Here is a 17144-nt window from a genome sequence, read left to right as displayed (position 1 = left end):
TCACCTCTTCCCCCGGGCTGGCACGGGGGCAGGGGCGCCCAGCTCTTGGGTCTGGTGGTGTCTTACACGAGCCATCAGTCTCCTTGCAATTCGGCTGCTCGGGCATTAGGCGTCATTGTAAAGCTATTTCTCCAGAAACCACCGAAAGAGGGATTCTTGCTGTTCGGAAAAACACAGTGTCAACAGAAAGAGGGAGAAATTGGGGATTTTATTTGGATGAAATGCAGAATAACTCTCCTTTCGGGCGATTATTCCCACTGCAAACATTAACTATGAAAACACTTCATTAAGCCCTCGCTGCTGTGTTGCCAAACCCTTTTTTTTTTGCCGTAACGCCTTGAGACGAAGGTTGCGTTTAGCAGGTCCAGAGACAAACCCTACCGTCGGCACCCCCGGACAGCAGCCGCGCTGCCTTGCCATCGAAGGTAACGCTGTGCACTTCGCCGCCCTGGCCCCGCAGGCTGGAGAGCTGCCCAAGCTCCAGTGGCAGAACCTTAACGGATCCATCGCTGCTCGCCAGAGCCACGGTACGACCTGAAATTCAGAGGAAAGTTGTTGAGGTTTGCGAAGGCAAAGCGAGAGAGCGGCACTGGAAGTTTGGAGATTGTCGCTTCACAGACACCCATGCGTACTCCTGTTTTCTGAGATAAATGGTCAGAAAGTTGGACAGATCAATAATAACGAGATTGGATTTAGGAGTGATGAAGCGAATCCGGAGACCCCAGTGTGCTACTCATTAGGAGCACCGCTCTTTTACTTAGATTTGGATACAATTGTTCAGGGCCAGATTCTGACACGCAGCCTGAGCACCGGAGAAGTAGATGCTCTTCTGATACCTAGAGGTATCAGCATCAGACCATGCTCTTAACGCTGCTTTTCTTGTACAGCTCTGTAAGAAATGAAGACGTGGGTTTTCAATTGAATTTCAAGGAGGTCAGGCATCTAACTGAACTGCGTGCCTTGCTCCCTTATATCCTTATGGAAAAAACAACCATAATGAAATCGTTAGTATAGAATTGGATTTAAACAGTAGAAAAAAATAAAAGAAAACCTAAAAAACGTTCTAAGGAGTTCCCAATTTCCATGTGTTTATTTACGAACCAAACGGACTCAGTTTTCATCACTCTCAAGGAGGCAGAATGTGTTTATAAATTTATTATCTTCCTGCTTAAATAAAAACAGAGGTAACAGCTGGTGATATGTTCGAAGCACCTTTTACTTATCCAGCCACCAGTTACAGGCTGTCTCCTTTCAGAAATTAACTATAATAATCATGAGTTTCACGTACATATAATAAAAATAAGAGGATCAATACATTCATTTCAAAGCCGGCGCGGTCCTCCCAACAACAGGATCGTTGTCCTGCCTGTCAAATGATCTTGGTCAAACTCCTTTTTCTCTTAGGAGCAAGTTCAATATACCCTCCAAAAGATTACAGCTCTTTTTATGTATCAGGATTTTCTCTCTGAAAGCAAAGACATCACCAGCAGAGGAATAATAATTAATATTGACACTGACAAAGTCAATCTGGCATCGAGGTCATCATTTTTGGGAAGATTATGAAAAACAGGAGATATTTTGCTATTTTTAGTCATTCAGATTATTCACCAAATAGCCAAGGGGAACATACTGCCCAACGGAAGTTAGTATGGAAGAATCTGTCCCAATTTTAATAATGTGCAAGTCACAGGGCCTTGGGTGTGCCTATGCGATGTATAGTTTATCCAGGGAATGTATTGGCCCTCCATTCAAACTAATTCATAACAGTGCTGTTCTCCCCTCTGCTCATCGAGATCCGATGGCTTCATTTGGCAGCCCGGGAAGTAAACAACTGTCATTTTCCTCATTTGTCAAAGGAAACACATAGTCTAAAACATCACAGAAATGCACTGAGAATATTTAATCACAAGTTATGCTTAGCGTGGTTATGGATATTTGTGCAAGAAAGGGAACTAGAAAGTGGAGCTAACCATGATAAATACGCCCTATTTGCAAACCTTTATAACTACCCGGCTTCCTCATCTAGAACAAAGCCTGACACAGCAAAGATCTGTAGGATGGATTAGAGTGTCCAAAGCAGCAGATGTGAATATTTATTATAAACTCTCTTCCAGCAAGTCTTTGCTGACAGAAGCATTGCATATGGATTTCACTTGCAGCCAGACTCTCCAGGCAGTTGCTGGGATGACTTCTCTAGGAGCCAAACAAATGCCATTTCGCCTGGAGCCCTGACACCGCAACAGCTGGGCAGGGGGTTAATGTCCTTTCAGCTTCTCAAACCCAGTAACGAACCCGCTCCTTACAAAGAGAGAGGGGCGGGAAGGAGAAAAGATTTGAACAACTGCAGTTCACTTCCAGAAAGTAAGGGCAGGACAGCCTGATAACTGAGACAACCCCTTCAGTGTCCAATTCACTCCCCCCCGGTTTGGCGGCAGGGCAGGAGCACACTCCAACGCCGCGTTTTTCTGAACTCTTTGCTAGGTAAGTCATACGCCTGAAGCAAAACGATAGCACTCTCATCCGGTCAGTCCATGCCAACATTCCGACAGTATCACGAAATGACAAAACCAATGGGAAAATAGAGAGGGACAATAAGAACCAACTAGCTAGGAGCTGCAGCAGTAAACTGCACGTGCCTTCACCGCTAGTACTCGCCAGGGACAGGGTTTAGGTGTATGAGGCAGCCCTGGTGAAGAATGATTAATTTCATTTGAATTTTTCTTAGCCGAGTTATGATGTCTTACTGTCGTTGACTACGGGTACAGCCACTTCCTTGCTCGGATGACAAATGCGTGCGAGAGGGAACGAAAGGGGAGGGGAACGCACAAAATGAGAACATCTCATTTCCGTCACCCTTTATGTCAACACTGATCTACGCGCTCATAACAATTTGCTCATTATAATGTAAATTTACTCCCTCCTTCCTTCTAAAAGGAGATGTTTCGTTTTGGAAAGAGAGAACAAATTGTGTTTTATTGCTCTTTCAAAATGTTCTCCAATTAGGAAGGCAAACAAAAACTATTACATAATTGTCATGCAAAGCTCTGTTTTTATGAAGGATACTTACTTGTGCACTAACAAAGGCATTTTGGTACAACACTCAGAGGAAGATAAAAGCCTGGAGATAAATTTTTCTTCATACCTTTGGACAAACTGTCAGGTGGGGCTGGTCTATGCAAACTCACTGAACTCGGCAGTTATGCTGATTTGCATCGAAATGAACAGTTTCTGCTTAGAAGATGCAGAACCTCGAAGGCTCTGACCTCTGGATCTCCCAGCCTCTAGATCTCCAGCTCATGAGGCTTCCAAGAAACCCACTCCGGATCTGCTGGTGCACCTCCTGGATGGGCAACACGGGGAGCTAAAATGAAGCTTTGCTCTGGCTGGCCCCACGCCAGTCCTGAGCTCATCCTTCTCCCTCAAACTGGCAGACAGGAGTGACGACAGAGCACACTGCCACGACAAAGAGACCCTACAGTAGCAGCCTTTGTACTAATTACAGCTGATTTGCTGTTGCCCATTGCTAGAACACAGGTACTAATTTTTCTGATGTACCCCTATTATGTCCTTACAATAGCATAAGCTCTGACCATCTGGTCACTGGCTTCAAAAAGGATGCAGTGAGTTAGAAAAGGTAGAGAGAGAAAGGCAGCAAAGGCAATGAAAGGTATAAACAACTTCTGTGCAAGGAATCGCTAAGAGTGGTCATGACTTACGCCAGAAAAACTGTTTGCACAGTGAAATGTACTTGGCTGATCATGCTTTCTCCATCTACAAACCTCAAGCTTCACTCAGCCCATGATATCGCCGCTGTTTCCCTCCCTGGGGACGCGCAGAGAAATCCAGAGCTGAGGCAGACCCCAAACTGCCATCCAGGTGGTGGGGGTGAAACACGGAGTTTCCATCAAAAAGCTAGGCTGAATCCCAGCTAACCTGGGAGCTGCGAGGCAGCCGGAGAAGCTGTCAGAAGCATGGGACATCGGACATGGTATTTCTGAACAGTCACCTTTCTTCTTGGATGAAACTGAATTTCCTCTGAGCGATGAGTGCACTTCAGCTCCCTTTTTGCCCAGCATTTGAGTAAGCTACCACTGTAGGTTTCCAGTCCCGGTGGCCTACGGAGAAGAAACTCTGTTCCTATCTCACCAGGCTGCCATTTCCAGACTGGCAATGCTCATGGTTTTAGGCATTGATTAATTACAAATGCAATGCTGTTGTCTGGGCTGGAAATAACATTTGTACTTAACAAAACAATAAAAATCACTCATGCCCTTCTAGAAAAACTATTCCTGATACTAAAACCATATCCCTACATTGTTTTGGGACCAGAACTGAACCCTAAAATCAATTAGCACCTCAAAAGATGCAATTACTTTTAAGACATGTACCCCACTTCGGAGGATGGGGTAATTAAAATGAATTATTTTGTATGGAAATCTGGCCTGTAAATTTTCCAAACGTACATACAGTTATGGGCCTAAGAAAGACCATAGCCATAAAGTGTCTAAAGCAAGAATCGGGCAAAAAAGAGAAGTCATTTTACTGGAGTCTCTGACCTAAACATGTGAGCTTAAAATCAGAGTTATCGCATTCAGTGAAGCTCAGTTGTGTTACATGTAAGTAAGCAACATGCTTTTTCTCATCTGCAAGGAACTTTGCATACCTATGCTGCTATGTAAATACTAACAAAACCAAAGCCAATCATGCGAATACAATATGAAATCCATCTCCTAATTTGAACTGGTGGATAAATTTAAAATAGTGCTGGTATGTTGAAGCAATCTAATTTGTTGCTGCATTTCTTCAGAAGACAAAACTAGACAAGATTAATTTGCTGGGTTGATGGAACCAAATTACTTGGGGCAGAGGGAACAAAACCTGTACTTATCAAAAGACAGTTTGACAATTTATATTCCCTAAGAGCCTAACAGAAATCACAGCCATGATTACCGTCGTCTTTGTAAAATGAGTTTTGATTGAAACCTTGCCAAGACCACAGTAAGTACTGCTGTACTGGTTTATGCATTCAAAGAGCTGGAAACAGTGACATCTTTGGACTGGGAAAGCCTAAAAAGCAGACCAGTTTTCTGGTATTAGGCTCTGACAGTCAATAAAGGATGTTGGCCAAAGCCTTAAGATTTCACCTTAGAACAAGTCACAACTGTAAAGGCTGTCAAGCAGCTGATTTCCGAAACGGTTGGAAACGGAGCCCTCTTCAGAGCGAACGCTCCAACAGACCTGCCCTGCCCTCTCCGTCCCAGCGCATCCCGCACACGTTGCAGATTGCTTCATACACACACCGCTGCGTCCGAACAAACCAACACCGCCAGTCTTCAGCGGCGAGCCCTTTATAGACACGTTGAAGCATTAAACTTTTCTTCAGGCAAATGAATTTACAAATTATGTAACATTCAATTATCAAACACTCTGAGAATTCCTGTTTCAGCAGACAAGTACTTAATGTTTCTAGAGTAGTCTAGCAGCTTAAATGTTAATAAAATAGTATCGTAACAAAAGTCACAAACTCCACAACTTACTGTAGCATATCAGGCTGAGACATTTATACTGACAACTAGCACTGTCTGCTATCTCAGAATAATTTTTTTCCATAGACTCAGCAGCTAACATCAACTCTTTTCCTCAGATACAGAGCAGAACAAGGACAGTGAAAGATCGAAAACTCTCCTCTCTGTTCCAGCAGCTCTTACTCCCAGAGAGAAGGGACTAGTCAAGGTGCTGGATTGGGGCAATTGCTTCTAATAAAAGTACGGCGGTTACTTTAGACTTTCTTGTAAATAATTCAGATGTAGTAACTTTCCCAATTCAAAAATACTTGCACTGCCTAACTCTAAGCAAAGCATTCATCTTCAAAGACACAAACCCAGTTATTTCTTGTTTCATTAAAAGTATAATCTTGCATGGATTTAAGAAATTCTGTTTATCATAACTGCATAGAGAAGCCTGAGACCGTTACCGATGGCAGAAATGAAATAACATATCAAAGAAAGAAAGAAAGAAAAGCTTTGATCAATAGGGAAATGATTTTCATACACATCAGAACCAATTTAAAGAATTCTCTAGGATCAATTTAGATAGACAGAAATGCTTCTCAGCATTTATTACCTGTGGAGGGAGTATTGATCCCATCCATTGATTTCTCCTATGTACGTAGAGCAGCATCTGGTTTACTTGTATGTTTTTTTTAAAGAAAGATGCCCCAAAGTGGAAAGTATCAAGAAGATACTTATATTTTAAGGACTTACATTAATGGTTCAACCAATGTCATTACTCAGAACTTTTAAACTCTATTCAAGAATAGGCAAAATATAATTTAGCTTAATTTTGGCACATGATGGTTAGTCAATAGAATGTATTTTGAGAAGCGTTTTTTTGAAACCTGCCTCACCAAAGGCTGCTAATTCCTTACATAACACACTGTACCAAATGTATTTTCTTTCCTCTTCCCTTTTTAAAAGGAATCTCTCTTGATGATAATATTATAAATCACACAGCCCTAATGGATTACATTCCCTCTGAATTAAGATCTTCTCGCATTATTTGAGCCGCAACCATTTGCATCATCATGACAATCGCTCAACCTAGAGAGTCTCCTAGGAACGGGGCACCTCTCAGGTTAGGTGTAAAAGGCAAAAATACCCAGTCCCTGCCTTGAATAATCTGCAGTCTAAGTATAATTAGAAAAAAACCAACCACAACAAAGAATACAGCAAATAGATCAGGGAGAACAAGGCTACAGGTAATTATAAACTTAATTAGCCATGATCACACTGCCTTCCCATCGCTAAATGTTTTATGGGCATCCTGGCAGCAGGAGAGGAGGAACTGGGTCTGAAGTCTTGTCTATGCACTGCACCACGTAGAGGTACCAGGTTCTGCCCCCTACGCAAAGCTAGTTCAGGTATACAGAGCACATCTAGAGCGGTATAGCTGTTCCGGTGCACCCCGCCAGCCAATACGACTTGCTTCTCAGCCTGGACACAGTATGGCATGACAGGAGCTATGTGAGCTCCAGCTTCCGAGTTGGCATCGCCGGTGCTGCAGAGAAACACAAAGTGGGTGGGCTCGGACCCTTACCTGGGAAATGGGAGGAAAGCACCGAGTTGCTTTACACCAGCTCATGATCTGGCCCACAGATTTTAATTGGTATGAAATTAGACAAAACTTTAATTTTGAGGAACCTTTCCGAGGATGGTAGAAAGGCAGATGGAAAGGTTGCCAACCACTACAGTCTAGGGTTCTTCATGCGAATATTACTGTGCTTGCCTAAAGAAGAGTAAATAAAATGCTTAACAGGTGCTGCACACTATGATTGCAGTGGCTGTAGATAGAATTCTTCATTACTGTCACACCAAGCAGAATGTTATTTACCAAGCAACTGATTTCACCATACGATAGATGTTGTACATTTTTTTTTTTGTTCTATAAACAGCTTTCAACAAATACAGCAGTTATTTCTTGTCTTCCAAATGTACACTATGTTTTGCTTAGGAATGCACTTTTTTGACGTTGTTGTAAGTCCTCCATTCTCAAATGTGAATAAAATGTCCTAAATGTTCTTGTTTTGGAAATAATGGCAACCCCCTCCTCCCTCTGCCTTCCCAGTGTGTTTGTTTAGATCTTTCATGGGAGAGGACATAGAATAATAATCTTGAGCAGGTTGTAATTCATTCACAGCGATTTACTAAATATTCTCAGTAATGGAGACCAAAAGGCAAGCTGGGAACAAGAGGAGAGGTCCAACAATCTGCTGATACAGGTTTTAATATATTGGTACCAAAATAAAATCCTTTTGTCATTCTCTAATGTAATGACTTTTTTTTTCCTTTCTCAGAAGTATTTAAATAGACAGAGATTTGGCAAAGTGTATTAGGGAAAATTAGCTCATCTCAGTATGCACTTAAACTCGTGACTCACCTTATGCATGTGAAGTCATTCAATTCAGTGTAATCATGTGCTTAAATGATGGCAGGATCAGGGCATCACAAACAGATTCATTATTGCAATTATGAGTTACAGCACAAGGTCTTATAATGAACAAATACCATTTTATTTGGCTTTTAGCAGTACACTAACAGACCTTTTAAAGAGAAAGGCAGCTTTATAGACTGAGTAGGGACATACACTGCAGGTTTCCTAGACCCAAGTATTAGAAGAAGATAATCACAGAAAAGTAAGTGCAGAGAAGTTTCTTAGACAAATTGTTCAATAGACATTTATAAAGGTGGAAAGTGATCCCCCTGGAACACGGGAAACCTCAAGTTAATAGAAATGCAGTTATTATCTTTAAAAATCTGCGTATAGAGATTTGTCCTGGATGAGAAGTGAGTGTGCGGCAGGGTATGGCCTCATGCATTTCCCTCAAAAGGGTAAGGGTGTGGAGTAATGTTTGGCCAACGGAAAAAGAGGACTTCTCTGAACTTCCTACTGTGTGGAAAATGTCACCTAGACGAAGGGGCATTCTTTCCAGAGCTTAAACAGAACTCAGAACTCAACAAATCCTTTTTCAATCAAAATATCACCAGAAAGTTACTCAGAGAAAAGAAAGCATTTATCTGATAGAACAAAATTCTTTATATAAAAGCACTTAAAGCCTTTTCATAAGGATTTCTAGACCCAGACCATTAGTGTAAAGCTACCTTTCAGCTGGACTTGAGCTTGTTTGTATTAGACTCTAGTTGGCCTTTTGGTAGCATTCGGGATTTTCAAAATAGTTTCAAAACAAACCAGAAAGTATTAAAACAGAAACTTTTGAAGCAGAGTCTTCAAGGCGTCAAAACCTTTCTGGATGTGTTAATGAGGCATGCTTGAATATATTCAGCATGTATTCAAAAATAATATATTGAGAATAAAAGGACAACAATCTCCATCCTCTGTTCAGGACTGGAGGTTTTTTCCTGAAATTTTCTACCAAAAAAAAATATTTTTGGTGCATAGAATAGGAACACATTTCTCCAGCTTTCAGTGTTACCTAGAATATCTATATGTGGGCACATGTAGGTCTCTGTCCCGGAGTAAATCTACCTGGAGGAAAAAAAAAAAGGTGAGGAACAAGGCAGATGGCATTCTGGCAAAAACCCTTGGACTGTTACCAAGAGTGGGACCTTGGTCCCACTGAGCTCTTCTGAAATCTCAAATCCCCAAAAGCAGCGTTTGATTTTTATATTGCCATTAAAGGGGAATGTGTTCAGTGACGCTGCATCGACGGGGAGCTGCCTGGAGCCTCGGCAGAGCAATCACCTCCTCAACGCTTGTAGGCTGAGAAACTTCAGAGAAGGTGACATCAATAATGTTGCTGTGGTTGTGCTTGTGCTGTCCAGGGCAACAACATGGCAAAAATGTCGAATATTAAAATGCTGCATGAGGGGAAAGCAATGGAAGAAAAGAGTAAAGATCAGTGTTGTCTGATGATCTTCAAAAAGGAATAAATCACCATAAAATTATCTGCAGAAGTTGCTAAGCTGAAGGTCTGCTTACAAAGAAACTTTCTGAAGGGCTTTTTATGTGATGGCAAATGCTCCAGAGCATGGTTAAGGTTCACGCTAAAATCTTGTTCTGAAGAACAAGCTTTTCTCTTCTGTTGAACTTATATATTGGAAGCAGTATATCCAATACTGTACTGCATGTAATATTATCTTCATAATACAGTAGAGCTGGTGTCTTGGTGTTTTAAGAGTCTGAGAGGAAATAAAGTCGCACTTACGTTAAATAAAAAATTTCATTATGAAAAATAAAACTTACTGATGGGTTAACTTAGAAAAATTAAGTTACGGCAAAACTGCTGTCACCACAAATTGAAATTTATTCTAGTTTCTGCTACAAGTGAGGACCCTGAATATAGATTTGGGTGCAAAAACATGCTTTCCTCTGAACTTCCTACTTGACTGCAGCTGTATGTATTTTAGGTATCAGTATGTCTCATTTTTAAGAATTCAGTGAAGCTGAGCAATGTGTAAAGACAAGAAGAATTCCAGGTATGCAGGAACATAGCTCTGACTAATGGAAACACCGTTTTAAAAGCATTCAGAGAATAGAAGATAACCTTTTTATTAATATTCTAGTCTTTGTCTTTTCCCCACTCTCTATTTTCAGATGCCTGCAGTCATTCAGTTAAAGCCTCTTTGATCCTCCTTCCTTTCTCAAACAATAAGATGGATATGCTTGTGTTACAGAAGATGAGACCAGGATGTGAACAATGATTTATTTTCCCCTTGGACAGCATATGCATCATCCTTTCCATTAACTCTAAAGGAATGACCAGATGCGTAATCGTTCTTTGACACAGCGTGGGATTCATCTCATCTAACCTTGCCATCCCGAGACGAGTAGTTAGTTCATCTGGGCTCCTTCTGCAGCTACCGGTGAGAAAAACTTCCTTTTCAAAGGAACTCACCCTGCCTCTTCCAGACAGCTATTGCAGGTGATCGTCTCTGTGCACTGACTGCAGAGGGACTCTGCATAGCTCATTTTCAGACAGCTGAGGCAGGGTGAGATTAAATCCCACCCAAAACCTGCAAACAGGCACCTCAAAGAAATTTTAAAAGAAATTCCCTAATTTGCACTGCTGGCAGACTTGTGTATACCAGAGCTTCTGAAAATGTAACTAGGCTCCTCTATGCATCTCCAGGCGCTTAAATACCATTGAAAGGCAGACTTACATAGGCAATGACCTCTATTAAACCCAAGCCTCAATCATTTGGTGCAACTCATGCTGTGGCAACAAGCCATAATTTAAATAGCATTTGGTAACAAAGCAGATTGTGTGCATCGTCAACATCTTCTAACCCTAATAACTCTGCGATAAGGGACTTGTTTCTGCTATATTTCTAAGCTTATTGAAACGGACTGTAATTAGCACTTCCTTTTTTGTACAAATCGCTTGACCCCAAGAGCCAGCTCTTACACCACACCTAATAACCACTGCAGGGGATCAAAGCCTGAGATGAAGGTGGACTCAGGCAAAAGGGTTTGCCCACAGTTCTGCAGACCTGGAAGCCAAACTTCAGTTTACTTCTAGAGTTCAAGCAGGAGTCATGAAAACTACTACTTCAGAGAAAAAGCACTTTTGAGGAAGAATAGTATTTATCTCGCTTTACCTCACAATGTTCTGCCTAAATGTTTTATCCCTGAACATGCTCCTTAAAGGGAAATTTGGTGTCCTTATGAACCCAGATCAGAGCAGAAGCTCTGGGTAAACACTGCTGATTCCTAATGCTTCTTGCACTCATCAGTCTTTTCTAAGCAAATAAGATCAGGAAACACTTCTGTTTTGTCCCTGAAGCTAGTTTGTTGTTATCATTATTATTTCAAGCTTAGAGGATGATCTAACGTATGTGGATTCTGGTTTTTGTCAAGCAAAATCCTTCCCTGCACGATGCTCCCTGGAGAGGAAGGCTGATGCAGAGCTGGTTAAAGCAGTGCTGAGGCGGCTGGGAAAGCCGAGCCTGGCCGGTGCTGTGTCTGCCTCCAGGCTAACCTCAGGATACCCTCCTCACTTTTCCATGCCCAGTCTGTCGTAGCTGTCTGGACGTTTTCTATCGTGACTGGAAAGAGATGAGTGGAATAAAATGTGCTCTGCAGGTCCCCACCCTCCATTCACTCCAGAGGTAGCCCTGTGATTAACTTGAACAAACTACCTCATTTTTAGGTAGCCAAATAGATGGGTTCAATGCTGTCCTTGTCTTCTCCAACTTCAGCTCTCCCAACTCTTAAATTAGTTTCTTTCGTCTGTTTATAAACTTTTCAGGATAAAAAAATGGTGATTTTTAATCCTAATCAATGCAGCCTTCAGATGTTGCCTACACTATCACCTTTAATTTAAGTGAAACAGAGTGTTACAAAATGACTTGTATCTTTCTTCCACATTACAACTAAACAGTGTTTTACCATGGTAGTAAAAACAGACAGACACACAGGAAGACTCTGAAAACAAAACAAAAAACACAGAAGGAGAAAAACAGGCTTAATAAAATCTTCTCCAAGTAGAAGTTCAAACAAAGAGTCTACTTTTAACATAAGCACGTTATTGTCAACAGCAGCATCTCTATTAGGCTTGTTCCCTTACCTAAACATTCCTATTACTGTCATTTCTCAGGGTTGTCATATTCACTGCCTTGACAGCACAAACACTATGCTGTAAAATCTGTCAAAGAGGCCAGTTGATTTCCTACATCTTCTGACACTTGCAGGTCTTTAATATCAGGCTGTCAGAACACCTAAGAGAAAGGCGGGTGCTCCCCTGTTCAGTGCTGTTACTGTGACTACCATCACACACACTTTAATCATTAGCCCTATACTACTATGAATTCCTGACTTTTATGCCCTTGGAGTCCGATGCTAGAAAATGCTACTGGCATAAATCTGTTGGAGAGGTTAGCCGGCTCACTTAGCCGGGGAGTTATGTTTGTAAAATGAAGCCTTTTTGTTTTACGAAGCTTAGATAGTTTTTTCTTAAACTTTCTTCTGTGACTTTTTTTTTTTTTTTTTTGAGAGGGGAGCTGTAGTAGGTGTAACAATTATTCAGTGACAGGCGTAGGTGAAACCCAGCTGCTTAAAATAAACCTCTCTACGCCTGGGCCATTTTGTCTGTAGGTATACTAGTGTAGCAGATGAGCTTGGTGGGCGGTAAATTTTCTGTAATGCAAAACTCCTTTGATTCAATATTGCAATGAAACCGAGAGAAGAACAGCAAGAGTAAATCAAACCAGAACAGTCAACGGCCTTTAAATGTTTATGGCACTCACTTCACAGGTAGGAGGGTATCTGTATTCCTGCTCCTGCTCTGCTGTTGTCCCCCGGCGCAGCTGAATGAACTAGTTCCTGAGCTAATAATTTTCCTGGGATAGGCCTTTCTGAATCTCTCCTGTTTTAGCATTGCACTTTGTATCCAAAAAAATCATCTAAATGCTGGTAAAAAGGATTTTATACCCCCCAGATCAGGGGGCTGCCCCGAGATGTAGCAGTCCCTGCTATTACTGGCAGTCAAATGAATCACACAGTGTGGCATGGCTCCGCAGAAGCCACACGCCCAATGGATTTGGGAAACCCCGTTGCAAGAAATAAGAGTGTGATAAGCAAAGCACAAACTTCACAGAATCACAGAATCACAGAATCACTACGGTTGGAAAAGACCTGTAAGATCATCAAGTCCAACCTGGGGAAAAAAAAAAAAAAAAAGCCAACCACCACACAACAACAAGCCACAACACACCAAAAACCAACCCACCCAACACCACAGAGCACCATGTCCATCAAGCTACATCCCACAATGCCACATCCACATGCTCCTTGAATACCTCCAGGGAGGGTGACTCTACCACCTCCCTGGGCAGCCTACTCCAATGTTTCACTACTCTCTCAGTAAAGAACTTTTTCCTAATATCCAGCCTGAACCTCCCCTGGCGCAACTTGAGGCCATTTCCTCTAGTCCTGTCACTTGTCACTTGGGAGAAGAGACCAACACCCACCTCCCCACAACCCCCTTTCAGGCAGTTGTAGAGAGCGATGAGGTCTCCCCTCAGCCGCCTCTTCTCCAGACTGAACAATCCCAGCTCCCTCAGCCGCTCCAGGTGGTATGAGTCAGGTAAGCCACTAGAAACCATAGCTGGATGTTTATGTAGCTTTAAGTGACTGTATTGATGCTCCAAGAGTTTCTATTCACAGAGAAGGGAACAAAAATTTAGGTCTTTAATACTTTAATTGCCAAAGAACATTTGCTGCAGGAACCTAATAACTTCTATATGCACAAATCCATGAACACCCTGCAAGAGCGTTAGTGGACAATCAACAGACATGTGGCCGAGGCAGAGGCAAGACAAGTTTGGAGATCAGTGCCAGTAACTGCCTTACTCCCTGACATTTGATTTCCCTGTGCCTCAGCTCCCCATCTGCAATAGAAAGCGGTAACACTGCTTTGTTCAGCTTATCTCCTTAGACCGACTGGGGCAGGAACTCTTACAGCTTGCCCAGTGGAGCCTCTAGGCATTATTAAAAAAATCATAAATAATAACAAAAGTGTTTATGGCTGTAAGTCAACAGCAGACCTCCTGGCTACGTGTGCACACAAGGCATCAATTGAACCATGGGAGATAACACACAGTGTCACTTCCTTGGGCGGCTCCGCTCCCACCGCCTGCCAAATTACTCTCACCTCTCGTCGACTAATGGCTAACTACTGTAAGGAAATGCAGTCTGGCTGCTGTTGCTTACAGTAATGAATGCTGCTGTCGAGTATAACAGATGTCGTATGTCATAACGGCGTTTATGACACTAATACTGAATCACTGGATAGCATCCAATAAAAATCTATGGTGAGGTAATGGGATGTAGCTAGAGAGTGTTGAAAAGGAATCCTGAATTAATGTAGTTCTTATAGTTTTGGGTATACACAAACTATCTTGTATTACTGCAGATAAGTGATAGATAAAAAACAAAAAAAGCTCATTGTAGGGTACATTAGACTTTTTGCAGATTTATGGTACTTTGAACGCAGCTCCTTACAGCGCTCCCTGCCAAGGTTTTAAGCGGGGTTAACACTTTTGACTGTTTTCTGGCATCTCCTATGCTTTAAGTGTCTGAAATATATGAATTGTTTTTCACTTGTTGTCCTGGACTGACCGGTACATTACCGCTTTTATTCACAGCCAAAACCTATTTTTAATTCTGTATGGATTATTCATCCCTTGCCTGAGAAGCCAGCCTAGGTCAAGTCTGAATGAGTTTGTCTCAGACCCTGCAAACTGACTGCTCTTTCAAGCCTAAGTCCACGATGTGTAAGAGTTTCCAAAACAAAAATATCCTACTAGACCCAAGTAGTCTTTCATATATCAGGTTAAGATATAAAATGTGCCTTGAACTGTCTTCCTTTTCCTTGAACTTGCCATTTGCAATACTACTGATTGCTTAGAGATGTTAGCTGCTCTTTCCTGTGCTCGCAGAGCCAGTTACAGACTAAAATTATGGAGGTAGGGCTTTGTAACTCCAATGCATCCCTCTCCTAGGACTGCATAAGCACAGGTAGTTTAAACTATTTTCATTTAAATCTAGGTTTCCAAAGCAACCCTATCAAATAGAGGCATCCACCTTTCATTTGCTGGATGGCTTCAGCTAATATTTAGGCTGTCACGGTCTCCAAAAGAGGAAAGACTGCAGTCTTCTCCACCATTGTATTATCTTTTCTCACTGCTTTTTCTACTTTTATATTCTGGCAAACCTGCAGCGATAGGAGGTAATTCTAGCTTGTAAGACCTTAGAAGAATAGAATGCAAGTCCCAATGTATATTTTCATATCTAATTATGTAATTTTCTGCAACCTTCCTGTGTCCTTCCAGTTTACCCAAAAAAGCTCCTGGTGAGTACCTCACTGTTCTCCCTTTCTTTGAAAATGTACACTGTGCTCTAATAGCTCCTTTCCCTCTCCGTCGATAATTTTCTTTCTTCTTGTACTGAAGCTCTACATCTACCTGCAGGTGTTGGTTCTTCCATGGCCGCCTCCATCTTCTACATCAGTCCAGTACTTTGCTCCACACTCCTTATTCTTCATCCTCTCATCCATGCTTAAACTGGTCCCATTGCAAGCCATGGTTTCCAGTTACCCACCCATCATTCTGTTCATGAGGCTAAACCCCATCCTTTCCCCTCTTCCAGCCCCCATACAAAACCTACTCTTTTCCTGACACATTTCCCACTTGAACCATTGGTTTGCATTTGTAAACACGTAATGCCAGTTATGTGTTCTTTTGATGATTTCTAAAAAAATCTTTTTCATTTAGCTTTCCAACCAGGATATTAATGCAACTGGGCTTCTGTAACCTCATGGATTACTAAATCACCTAAATGACTATTCTGACAGGACAAAAAATGATCACACAGAAAATCACATACAAATTGCATTGCTCCATGCAAATTTTAAATGCTGTTTTAAATGCCTTCTTTATTATTCTTAATTAGAATGTTACTTATTAATATTGTACTGACATAGTCCTGTGTGGAGCCGGAGCTACTACAATGCCCAATTTTCATTGTCAAAGCACAAGTCTTATTCTTGCAGTGCCGTGTATTTTGGGACAGCACACAGACCCAAGTACCTGTCCAAGAAAAGCTTAGGCTATACGGTTGGACAGAGTTATCAGCCACGCCTAGCCAAAGAAACCGCCAGCCTTTGTCTTTTGTCTTCATTCATACACAAAGCCTCTAAGCATTCTTCTCTGGTAAACAAGAAAGAATGATCTTAGGGCAGAATTCCAGGAACTTATTTTTTGTACAAGGGAACTGTAGGTTAGGTTGTGTTCCTCCAGATTGGGAGAACTTTTGTTTTAAATACTCTATTGTAGTCCCATGATTCCATTCCCAGGGATGCAGATCTCTTTCATCTGGCTTCTCCAGGTGAATGGATGATTCCATAATGCAGTTAACATTCGTTATTAACTTTTAATAACCTCTATGATTAAATAAATCTGACATTTCCATTAGACGATACTTTTATTGTGTCTATTCTTTCTTCCCACTGTAAGTGAGCCTTCAGATCTGCCTTAGAGTTAAAGCTGCAAATTCATGTAGCTTCATTAAATTATATTTCTTTTGAAACAGGGTTCAAATCTGGTTCTAGATTTTCTCAAAAGCTTGGGGTGCTCAGGACTGAGGTTTTGATCACAGCAACTACTGAAGGGAAAAACCAGCCTCCACTTGCATATCCAAACCCTCTCCTAGTCCCATATATATATATATATGTATGTATGTATGTATATCTGTGTATATATATATATATGATATCTATATCTATCTCCAAAAGTTTGATTCAGATTTAGCTCCTATTTTCCTTATGCAGTACTAATACGTTTGCCAAGGAGTTAGTTTGGTTTCACAAGAGCTTTAGCAACATAATGAAAGCAACCATGCCAGGCTGCATAAATGGAATTTCAACAAGTACTTTTAAACAGAACCTCCTCCCAAAATTGTTTTTCTGTAATTGAAAAATGTCTTTCAAATGGAACCACTTAGCATAGCTCTGAACTGTATCCAGAATGGTCATAAACTGCTGCGCACAGGCTAAGGGCCAAGATTTTAACTTCAGATCTAAACGCGGTAGCAGATGCCAATACTGCTAACACTGAAATCTGGCCTGATAA

General features: G+C 41.5%; 1 protein-coding gene across 1 annotated transcript in view; it reads right to left on the bottom strand.

The window, feature by feature from the left end:
- Positions 1–355: 355 nt before the first annotated feature.
- SPAG16 (sperm associated antigen 16) overlaps positions 356–17144 on the bottom strand; it is a 415031-nt gene continuing 398242 nt past the window's right edge. The window contains 1 exon segment of the mRNA XM_059820586.1: positions 356–534. Within this exon segment, the coding sequence (XP_059676569.1) occupies positions 356–534 (179 nt within the window).

This window comes from Gavia stellata, chromosome 8, assembly GCF_030936135.1.
Source record: "Gavia stellata isolate bGavSte3 chromosome 8, bGavSte3.hap2, whole genome shotgun sequence".
Classification (NCBI taxonomy): Eukaryota; Metazoa; Chordata; class Aves; order Gaviiformes; family Gaviidae; genus Gavia; species Gavia stellata.
This window is presented reverse-complemented; position numbering and strand designations above follow the sequence as displayed.